This window comes from Callionymus lyra, chromosome 6 (assembly GCF_982586985.1).
Source record: "Callionymus lyra chromosome 6, fCalLyr1.hap1.1, whole genome shotgun sequence".
Taxonomy (NCBI): domain Eukaryota; kingdom Metazoa; phylum Chordata; class Actinopteri; order Syngnathiformes; family Callionymidae; genus Callionymus; species Callionymus lyra.
Genome location: NC_141823.1, coordinates 4,128,757 through 4,140,711, shown reverse-complemented (window position 1 = coordinate 4,140,711; position 11,955 = coordinate 4,128,757). Strand labels below are relative to the sequence as shown.

At 41.9% G+C, this 11,955-nt stretch overlaps 1 protein-coding gene across 1 annotated transcript in view; it reads right to left on the bottom strand.

The window, feature by feature from the left end:
• Positions 1-5,373: 5,373 nt before the first annotated feature.
• Positions 5,374-11,955, bottom strand: part of LOC148076225 (uncharacterized) — an 11,204-nt gene continuing 4,622 nt past the window's right edge. The window contains exons 6-13 of the mRNA XM_087793400.1: positions 11,162-11,303; positions 10,947-11,096; positions 10,824-10,879; positions 10,306-10,481; positions 9,846-10,246; positions 7,204-7,300; positions 5,804-6,041; positions 5,374-5,742 (exon numbers count right to left, since the gene is read on the bottom strand). Of these exons, the coding sequence (XP_087649526.1) occupies positions 5,522-5,742; positions 5,804-6,041; positions 7,204-7,300; positions 9,846-10,246; positions 10,306-10,481; positions 10,824-10,879; positions 10,947-11,096; positions 11,162-11,303 (1,481 nt within the window). The 3' untranslated portion in view covers positions 5,374-5,521. The remainder of the gene's footprint in view (positions 5,743-5,803; positions 6,042-7,203; positions 7,301-9,845; positions 10,247-10,305; positions 10,482-10,823; positions 10,880-10,946; positions 11,097-11,161; positions 11,304-11,955) is intronic.

Below are 11,955 nucleotides of genomic sequence, written 5' to 3'. Positions count from 1 at the left end.
TTGAGACAGTACTACACTGTAAGTGTGTAGCAGCAGAGCTTGATTTGAGACAGTACTACACTGTAAGTGTGTAGCAGCAGAGTTTGATGTGCGACAGTACTACACTGTAAGTGTGTAGCAGCAGAGCTTGATTTGAGACAGTACTACACTGTAAGTGTGTAGCAGCAGAGTTTGATGTGCGACAGTACTACACTGTAAGTGTGTAGCAGCAGAGTTTGATTTGACACAGTACTACACTGTAAGTGTGTAGCAGCAGAGTTTGATTTGAGACAGTACTACACTGTAAGTGTGTAGCAGCAGAGCTTGATTTGAGACAGTACTACACTGTAAGTGTGTAGCAGCAGAGTTTGATGTGCGACAGTACTACACTGTAAGTGTGTAGCAGCAGAGTTTGATTTGACACAGTACTACACTGTAAGTGTGTAGCAGCAGAGTTTGATTTGAGACAGTACTACACTGTAAGTGTGTAGCAGCAGAGTTTGATTTGAGACAGTACTACACTGTAAGTGTGTAGCAGCAGAGTTTGATTTGAGACAGTACTACACTGTAAGTGTGTAGCAGCAGAATTTGATGTGAGACAGTACTACACTGTAAGTGTGTAGCAGCAGAGTTTGATTTGAGACAGTACTACACTGTAAGTGTGTAGCAGCAGAGTTTGATTTGAGACAGTACTATACTGTAAGTGTGTAGTAGTTTGATTTGAGACAGTACTACACTGTAAGTGTGTAGCAGCAGAGTTTGATTTGAGACAGTACTACACTGTAATTGTGTAGCAGCAGAGTTTGATTTGAGACAGTACTACACTGTAAGTGTGTAGCAGCAGAGTTTGATTTGAGACAGTACTACACTGTAAGTGTGTAGCAGCAGAGTTTGATTTGAGACAGTACTACACTGTAAGTGTGTAGCAGCAGAGTTTGATTTGAGACAGTACTACACTGTAAGTGTGTAGCAGCAGAGTTTGATTTGAGACAGTACTACACTGTAAGTGTGTAGCAGCAGAATTTGATGTCAGACAGTACTACACTGTAAGTGTGTAGCAGCAGAGTTTGATTTGAGACAGTACTACACTGTAAGTGTGTAGCAGCAGAGTTTGATTTGAGACAGTACTACACTGTAAGTGTGTAGCAGCAGAGTTTGATTTGAGACAGTACTACACTGTAAGTGTGTAGCAACAGAGTTTGATTTGAGACAGTACTACACTGTAAGTGTGTAGCAGCAGAGTTTGATTTGAGACAGTACTACACTGTAAGTGTGTAGCAGCAGAGTTTGATTTGAGACAGTACTACACTGTAAGTGTGTAGCAGCAGAGTTTGATTTGAGACAGTACTACACTGTAAGTGTGTAGCAGCAGAGTTTGATTTGAGACAGTACTACACTGTAAGTGTGTAGCAGCAGAGTTTGATTTGAGACAGTACTACACTGTAAGTGTGTAGCAGCAGAGTTTGATTTGAGACAGTACTACACTGTAAGTGTGTAGCAGCAGAGTTTGATTTGAGACAGTACTACACTGTAAGTGTGTAGCAGCAGAGTTTGATTTGAGACAGTACTACACTGTAAGTGTGTAGCAGCAGAATTTGATGTGAGAAAGTACTACACTGTAAGTGTGTAGCAGCAGAGTTTGATTTGAGACAGTACTACACTGTAAGTGTGTAGCAGCAGAGTTTGATTTGAGACAGTACTACACTGTAAGTGTGTAGCAGCAGAGTTTGATTTGAGACAGTACTACACTGTAAGTGTGTAGCAGCAGAGTTTGATTTGAGACAGTACTACACTGTTAGTGTGTAGCAGCAGAGTTTGATTAGAGACAGTACTACACTGTAAGAGTGTAGCAGCAGAGTTTGATTTGAGACAGTACTACACTGTAAGTATGTAGCAGCAGAGTTTGATTAGAGACAGTACTACACTGTAAGTGTGTAGCAGCAGAGTTTGATTTGAGACAGTACTACACTGTAAGTGTGTAGCAGCAGAGTTTGATTTGAGACAGTACTACACTCTAAGTGTGTAGCAGCAGAGTTTGATTTGAGACAGTACTACACTGTTAGTGTGTAGCAGCAGAGTTTGATTTGAGACAGTACTACACTGTAAGTGTGTAGCAGCAGAGTTTGATTTGAGACAGTACTACACTGTTAGTGTGTAGCAGCAGAGTTTGATTTGAGACAGTACTACACTGTAAGTGTGTAGCAGCAGAGTTTGATTTGAGACAGTACTACACTGTAAGTGTGTAGCAGCAGAGTTTGATTTGAGACAGTACTACACTGTAAGTGTGTAGCAGCAGAGTTTGATTTGAGACAGTACTACACTGTTAGTGTGTAGCAGCAGAGTTTGATTTGAGACAGTACTACACTGTAAGAGTGTAGCAGCAGAGTTTGATTTGAGACAGAACTACACTGTAAGTGTGTAGCAGCAGAGTTTAATTTGAGACAGTACTACACTGTAAGAGTGTAGCAGCAGAGTTTGATTTGAGACAGTACTACACTGTAAGTGTGTAGCAGCGGAGTTTGATTTGAGACAGTACTACACTGTAAGTGTGTAGCAGCAGAGTTTGATTTGAGACAGAACTACACTGTAAGTGTGTAGCAGCAGAGTTTGATTTGAGACAGTACTACACTGTAAGTGTGTAGCAGCAGAGTTTGATTTGAGACAGTACTACACTGTAAGAGTGTAGCAGCAGAGTTTGATTTGAGACAGTACTACACTGTAAGTGTGTAACAGCAGAGTTTGATTTGAGACAGTACTACACTGTAAGTGTGTAGCAGCAGAGTTTGATTTGAGACAGTACTACACTGTAAGAGTGTAGCAGCAGAGTTTGATTTGAGACAGAACTACACTGTAAGTGTGTAGCAGCAGAGTTTGATTTGAGACAGTACTACACTGTAAGTGTGTAGCAGCAGAGTTTGATTTGAGACAGTACTACACTGTAAGTATGTAGCAGCAGAGTTTGATTTGAGACAGTACTACACTGTAAGTGTGTAGCAGCAGAGTTTGATTTGAGACAGTACTACACTGTAAGTGTGTAGCAGCAGAGTTTGATTTGAGACAGTACTACACTGTAAGTGTGTAGTAGTTTGATTTGAGACAGTACTACACTGTAAGTGTGTAGTAGTTTGATTTGAGACAGTACTACACTGTAAGTGTGTAGCAGCAGAGTTTGATTTGAGACAGTACTACACTGTAAGTGTGTAGCAGCAGAGTTTGATTTGAGACAGTACTATACTGTAAGTGTGTAGTAGTTTGATTTGAGACAGTACTACACTGTAAGTGTGTAGCAGCAGAGTTTGATTTGAGACAGTACTACACTGTAATTGTGTAGCAGCAGAGTTTGATTTGAGACAGTACTACACTGTAAGTGTGTAGCAGCAGAGTTTGATTTGAGACAGTACTACACTGTAAGTGTGTAGCAGCAGAGTTTGATTTGAGACAGTACTACACTGTAAGTGTGTAGCAGCAGAGTTTGATTTGAGACAGTACTACACTGTAAGTGTGTAGCAGCAGAGTTTGATTTGAGACAGTACTACACTGTAAGTGTGTAGCAGCAGAGTTTGATTTGAGACAGTACTACACTGTAAGTGTGTAGCAGCAGAGTTTGATTTGAGACAGTACTACACTGTAAGTGTGTAGCAGCAGAGTTTGATGTGCGACAGTACTACACTGTAAGTGTGTAGCAGCAGAGTTTGATTTGAGACAGTACCACACTGTAAGTGTGTAGCAGCAGAGTTTGATGTGCGACAGTACTACACTGTAAGTGTGTAGCAGCAGAGTTTGATTTGACACAGTACTACACTGTAAGTGTGTAGCAGCAGAGTTTGATTTGAGACAGTACTACACTGTAAGTGTGTAGCAGCAGAGTTTGATGTGCGACAGTACTACACTGTAAGTGTGTAGCAGCAGAGTTTGATGTGCGACAGTACTACACTGTAAGTGTGTAGCAGCAGAGTTTGATTTGAGACAGTACTACACTGTAAGTGTGTAGCAGCAGAGTTTGATTTGAGACAGTACTACACTGTAAGTGTGTAGCAGCAGAGTTTGATTTGAGACAGTACTACATTGTAAGTGTGTAGCAGCAGAGTTTGATTTGAGACAGTACTACACTGTAAGTGTGTAGCAGCAGAGTTTGATTTGAGACAGTACTACACTGTAAGTGTGTAGCAGCATAGTTTGATTTGAGACAGTACTACACTGTAAGTGTGTAGCAGCAGGGTTTGATTTGAGACAGTACTACACTGTAAGTGTGTAGCAGCAGGGTTTGATTTGAGACAGTACTACACTGTAAGTGTGTAGCAGCAGAGTTTGATTTGAGACAGTACTACACTGTAAGTGTGTAGCAGCAGGGTTTGATTTGAGACAGTACTACACTGTAAGTGTGTAGCAGCAGAGTTTGATTTGACACAGTACTACACTGTAAGTGTGTAGCAGCAGAGTTTGATTTGAGACAGTACTACACTGTAAGTGTGTAGCAGCAGAGTTTGATTTGAGACAGTACTACACTGTAAGTGTGTAGCAGCAGAGTTTGATTTGAGACAGTACTACACTGTAAGTGTGTAGCAGCAGAGTTTGATTTGAGACAGTACTACACTGTAAGTGTGTAGCAGCAGAGTTGGATTTGAGACAGTACTACACTGTAAGTGTGTAGCAGCAGAGTTGGATTTGAGACAGTACTACACTGTAAGTGTGTAGCAGCAGAGTTGGATTTGAGACAGTACTACACTGTAAGTGTGTAGCAGCAGAGTTGGATTTGAGACAGTACTACACTGTAAGTGTGTAGTAGCAGAGTTTGATTTGAGACAGTACTACACTGTAAGTGTGTAGCAGCATAGTTTGATTTGAGACAGTACTACACTGTAAGTGTGTAGCAGCAGGGTTTGATTTGAGACAGTACTACACTGTAAGTGTGTAGCAGCAGGGTTTGATTTGAGACAGTACTACACTGTAAGTGTGTAGCAGCAGAGTTTGATTTGAGACAGTACTACACTGTAAGTGTGTAGCAGCAGAGTTTGATTTGAGACAGTACTACACTGTAAGTGTGTAGCAGCAGAGTTGGATTTGAGACAGTACTACACTGTAAGTGTGTAGCAGCAGAGTTGGATTTGAGACAGTACTACACTGTAAGTGTGTAGCAGCAGAGTTGGATTTGAGACAGTACTACACTGTAAGTGTGTAGCAGCAGAGTTTGATTTGAGACAGTACTACACTGTAAGTGTGTAGTAACAGAGTTTTATTTGAGACAGTACTACACTGTAAGTGTGTAGCAGCAGAGTTTGATTTGAGACAGTACTACACTGTAAGTGTGTAGTAACAGAGTTTGATTTGAGACAGTACTACACTGAGTCTACTCATGTTGGCCTGAAGGAACTGTATGAACAATGACACTGTAGATTTTTGGGTGCAAGAAATGTATTTATTTAGAAAGACACCGCATCCTAGCAGAGTTTCAAAAACCTCTAACTTTTAAAGTTCAACCAAACGAGACGTGAGAGATGAGAGCCAGCAGTTCACCGAAGGTTACATCTTTGACGTGACTCGGTCACATGTACGCTCTGAGAAGAGCTTTCTGATCTTCTGAGGATCTCCCTCTAACAAAGTAGGCCACCACCACCCCTAGCAGGCCCACCGAGGCCAAGAAGGTTCCGGCGAATATCGTCAAGGTGATTTTGCTGCTTAAAAATGTCCTGAGGTCGTCGACCCAAAACCTGGACTCACGGGACCCTGGGGTGCTCCGGTGGACGGGGCTGGCGGTCAAAGTATCTGCAAGCAACATGAACCTCAGGTGGATTAATGGGTCTTTGATCGTTTTGTCAGCACTCACCTGGACGTCGGTTGACCTCTGGGCTCACTGCAGTGGGCTTCAAAGCGCCGTCGGGTACGGTATCGTCCGGTTCCTCCGGGTCCAGCAGCTGAAAGGGCCCCTGAGAGACGTAGTGGCCGTTGGTCTCGCCGCCCACTGAACGCCTGCGCCTGCTCGGCGCCTCCGGGATGCAACCCTGGGCGCATCTCGAAGAAGAGCTTCGGGAATCGCAGAGCATGACGAAACAGTTGATGTAGACCTGAGGAGGCGAAGAACACCAGCAAGACCATTAAGCCCTCAACCTCAAGGTCGCCTGGGAATACAACAAAACCCTCCCAACTCAACCACTGCCATACCAGGCCAGGTTTTAACGTGTGCAGCGTAAAAATTCGATCCTTCCACCAGCGGTTAAATGAATGTAGTACCAACCATGTGACCATGTGTGTGGTGTTGTAACATTTTCAGGAAGAACGAGAGAAAAAACCGAGCTACGATGTAATCTTGAAGTTGGAAAATCAGACGTATCGTCATTTTCTCCTTCGGCGTGACTTTGTTCCCTTAAAAGCCTGAAACCGTAAGTTCCTACGTTTACTTCTCTGGTCCTGCTAGACGTAGGTTCTCCACTAAATTCACTACAACGCTTAAAAAAAAGAAGCTTGATGAGCCAGAAGGGAAACCGCGGCACAGGAAATGAATGAATATATCATAAATTACGTGAGTTTTGACCTTTTTTAATTTGTGTTGCGTTGCCTCTGATGAGTGGTATGTTTGCAGCTCAGCACAAAATGCCACAGAACGAGTTCTCCAAGTCTTTTAGTTTTTTTATGATATTTATCGAGGGCCGGCGGCGAAATGGCAGCTGCTTTGAACATAGTCTATGGAATCTGTGTTTGACATGAAAATATGTCGCTTCAAACAAACGAGCAGAAGCTCAGACCCACGGGTCGGATCGAAGAAGTTCTTTATTTTGTGACGATTACTTTGGAAAAAAAACTGGGATGAAGTTGAAACGATAACTTTTTATGACTATTCTCTACGTCAAGTAATGGTCTTAAAATAATCAACTTCCTGGTTTATTTTGTTCATCTTATGTCCTGGAACTCCTGTTTGAAATCACTAGTTTTCGTACTCGTTAGACTCGTTGAGTGACACTTGCTGGACTCTCAGCTTCTGTCTTTGGTTTTCTCACCAGCCCTCGCGGTTCCTTCCTGTTTTTTTATTGAACTTAATACCATCAACTTTCTTTTTTTGTCTTCGATCAAATTGAGCAGTAAATGGTTCTAAGTTGTCAAGATGAACATAATAAAAAGGCTAATATGAATTTTGTCATCACAGATTCTTCGAGCTGAAGTTCTCTTAGCTCTCAGGCGAACTGAGCGAAGATCTTCTAACGTCTGAACCCAAAGAGATCCGAGGCTCACCATGTTGTAAATCCCGTTGAATTTGAACATTTTAAACTCGAAATTGAAGGACATCAGATCCTTCAGTTGGACCTGAACCGTCTCGTCCTTCAAACACCTACGAGACAAGGAGAAAAAAGGACATTAGTGAACTAATGGACGGTCAATTAGCATTTATTGATTGGCACATGTTTAATTCTTCACAGGTTTACAAAAAAGCTGATTTATTTTTATTTCTATGTTGCTTTATCAAAAGTGATCAACAGATTTGATCAGTCGTCTGGGCAGCGAAGCGTTAGGGGAGGTGTTACCGAGAGGGTTGTTACATCTACTATCAAACTCTCTACATCTACTATCAAACTCTCTTATATATACTATCAAATTATCTATATCTACTATTTAATTCTACTATCAAACTCTCTTATATGTACTATCACACTTTGTCACATCTACTATCAAACTCTGTACATCTACTATCAAACTCGTACATCTACTATTAAACTCTCCTAAATCTACTATCAAACTCTTTCAGATCTACTATCAAACTATCTTGTATCTACTTACCAACTCTCTCACATCTACTATCAAACTATGTCACATCTACTATCAATCTGTCTCACATCAACTATCCAACTCTCTCACATCTACTATCAAACTCTCTCACATCTACTATCAAACTCTCTCACATCTACTATCAAACTCTCTCACATCTACTATCAAACTATGTCACATCTACTATCAAACTCTCTCACATCTACTATCAAACTCTGTCACATCTACTATCAAACTCCCTCACATCAACTATCCAGCTCTCGCACATCAACTATCAAACTCTCTCACATCTACTATCAAACTCTTTCACATTTACTATCAAACTCTCTCACATCAACTATCCAACTCTGTCACATCTACTATCAAACTCTCTCACACCTACTATCAAACTATCGCACATCTACTATCAAACTCTGTCACATCTACTATCAAACTCTCTCACATCAACTATCCAACTCTCTCACATCTACTATCAAACTATCGCACATCTACTATCCAACTCTGTCACATCTACTATCAAACTCTCTCACATCAACTATCCAGCTCTCTCACATCTACTATCAAACTCTCTCACATCAACTATCAAACTCTCTCACATCTACTATCAAACTCTCTCACATCAACTATCCAACTCTGTCACATCTACTATCAAACTCTCTCACACCTACTATCAAACTATCGCACATCTACTATCAAACTCTGTCACATCTACTATCAAACTCTCTCACATCAACTATCCAACTCTGTCACATCTACTATCAAACTCTCTCACATCTACTACCAAACTCTCTCGCATCAACTATCAAACTCTGTCACATCAACTATCCAACTCTGTCACATCTACTATCAAACTCTCTCACATCTACTATCAAACTCTCTCGCATCAACTATCAAACTCTGTCACATCTACTATCAAACTCTCTCGCATCAACTATCAAACTCTGTCACATCAACTATCCAACTCTGTCACATCTACTATCAAACTCTCTCACATCTACTATCAAACTCTCTCACATCAACTATCCAACTCTGTCACATCTACTATCAAACTCTCTCACACCTACTATCAAACTATCGCACATCTACTATCAAACTCTGTCACATCTACTATCAAACTCTCTCACATCAACTATCCAACTCTCTCACATCTACTATCAAACTCTCTCACATCAACTATCCAACTCTCTCACATCTACTATCAAACTCTCTCACATCTACTTTCAAACTCTGTCACATCTACTATCAAACTCTGTCACATCTACTATCAAACTCTCTCACACCTACTATCAAACTATCGCACATCTACTATCAAACTCTGTCACATCTACTATCAAACTCTCTCACACCTACTATCAAACTATCGCACATCTACTATCAAACTCTCTCACATCAACTATTCAACTCTGTCACATCTACTATCAAACTCTCTCACACCTACTATCAAACTATCGCACATCTACTATAAAACTCTCTCACATCAACTATCCAACTCTCTCACATCTACTATCAAACTATCGCACATCTACTATCCAACTCTGTCACATCTACTATCAAACTCTCTCACATCAACTATCCAGCTCTCTCACATCTACTATCAAACTCTCTCACATCAACTATTAAACTCTCTCACATCTACTATCAAACTCTCTCACATCTACTATCAAACTCTCTCACATCAACTATCCAACTCTGTCACATCTACTATCAAACTCTCTCACACCTACTATCAAACTCTCTCACATCTACTATCAAACTATCGCACATCTACTATCAAACTCTGTCACATCTACTATCAAACTCTCTCACATCAACTATCCAGCTCTCTCACATCTACTATCAAACTCTCTCACATCAACCATCCAACTCTGTCACATCTACTTTCAAACTCTCTCACATCTACTATCAAACTCTCTCGCATCAACTATCAAACTCTGTCACATCTACTATCAAACTCTGTCACATCTACTATCAAACTCTGTCAAATCTACTATCAAACTCTCTCACATCTACTATCAAACTCTCTCGCATCAACTATCAAACTCTGTCACATCTACTATCAAACTCTCTCACACCTGACTCAACTTCAGTCATGCGTTCACTCTGAGACTCACCCGTCCTTGATGAGGTCGTAATACATGGGGTTCTCTGCGTTCTCATCAGGAGTTGCTCTGCAAGACTCGACAAACACCTGCAGGTTTGTGAGTTCTGACTCGGCAGTGATTCCCATGTACATGGGCTGCATCAGCTGCAGCTCCAAGGGGTAGCTTTTGGCCTCAAACTTCTGCTTGTAGCTGCTGTCCCTGTAGACGTTGAAGGCGTAACCGAAGCTGCCGAAGCTGGACTCGGTGAAAATGTAGTCGCTGTTTTGAAGGGTGAAGGAGTTCTTGACCATGGTGCTTTTGGGGAACTGGCAGGAGAAATCCACCGCCACCATTTTCCTGCGGACTATGACCTCTTTACTGAGCTCCTTAGACCGGATCTGGTTCGTGAAGACCAAGTACTCCCCCGTGTCCTGCAGGAAACCAGAGCGGTCAGCACCGGAGCGACGGGGAAGCGAGTGATCCGCGTCACCTTTAGCTCGGTCCCGCAGGTTTTGAAGGAAATGGTCCCCATGATGTGAGTGCTGTTGGAGGTCAGGGAGCAGGATGGATCCTTCAGCTCAAGGAATCTCTCGTCAATCCCGGGCATGGAAGCTTTCTCCAGGAACACGGTCATCTCATTGGCTTTGCAGTTCACACCACCGTTACCTGTGTGTCACATACAGAGACGGCCGTTAAAGTACAAGAACTTTCCATCCCCCTGTTTGGAAGGAGGATTCCTTGTCTTCCACGGTTTTCTCAGGTGTCTGGACTCTCTCTCTCAGAGTGAAGCCCCAGATCTTCCAAGACAATTTGGTTGAAAGAAGGTCTCCTGGACTAGTGAGGTGTTGAACTAAGAAGAGGACCCGGGGCAGAACTAGACAATGGCTGCATTTTCCAGATTGGTAAAGAAGCTCTATGAAGTGCTACGATCTTCTTAGGAGCGCTCTTAAGAATCACGTGAAAGAAGGATGTGTCTCCCAGAGCCTCACTCTCTGAAACAGGTCAAACCTCGAGAGATGCTGGACCTGGTCACCATGATCACGGCACACCTCATGTCCGACTGGCTGCGAACCGAAAAAAAACATAAAGTAAGGAACGTGTTTTCCTCCAGCGCTGGGAAGTCTCGCTCACGAATGTGGAGTCTCTGCAGTGAAGCAGACGGGACTGAAGGAGTGAAGGTCGCTCTCCTGCGGCGTCCACCGGAGCCTCATGTCCGCCCGACCGCCGGCGTGGACCTCCTTGCTCATGTTGTGGGGGCCGCTCACCTGGAAGTCGTAGATGCTGGAGGGAGAGACAGGTGGACTTGAGTGTGCGACTGTGGTGAAGAGAGACAGGTGAGTACGCACGAGTCCTTCTGCGCCTCCGCCTCCACGTCCATGGTGAAGGGTTGACCCACGGTGGCGTGAAGGACATCGCCCTGCATGGGAGTCTTGGACAAGAACTTTGGAGTCACATCACCCAACTTGCAGTTCAGCACAGGTGGCAGGACTGAAGGGAGATTCAGGGAATAAAACAGACAATTAAATCTACTATCAAACTCTCTTATATCTACTATCAAACTCTGTCACATCTACTATCAAACTCTCTTATATCTACGGTCAAACTCTGTCACATTTACTATCAAACTCTCTACATGTACTATTAAACTCTCTTACATCTACTATCAAACTCTCTTACATGTACTATAAAACTCTCGAATATCTACTATCAAACTCTGTCAGATTTACTATCAAACTCTCTTATATCTACTATCAAACTCTTTCACATTTACTATCAAACTCTCTACATCTACTATTAAACTCTCTTACATCTACTATCAAACTCTCTTATATCTACTATCAAACTCTCGTATATCTACTATCAAACTCTCTCACATCTACTATCAAACTCTCTTATATCTATTATCAAACTCTGTTACATCTACTATCAAACTCTGTCACATCTACTATAGAACTATCTATATCTACTATTAAACTCTACATCTACTATCAAACTCTCTTATATCTCCTATCAAACTCTGTCACATCTACTATTAAACTCTCTTACATCTAATATCAAACTCTGTTACATCTACTATCAAACTCTCTTTTATCTACTATCAAACTCTGTCACATCTACTATTAAACTCTCTTACATCTAA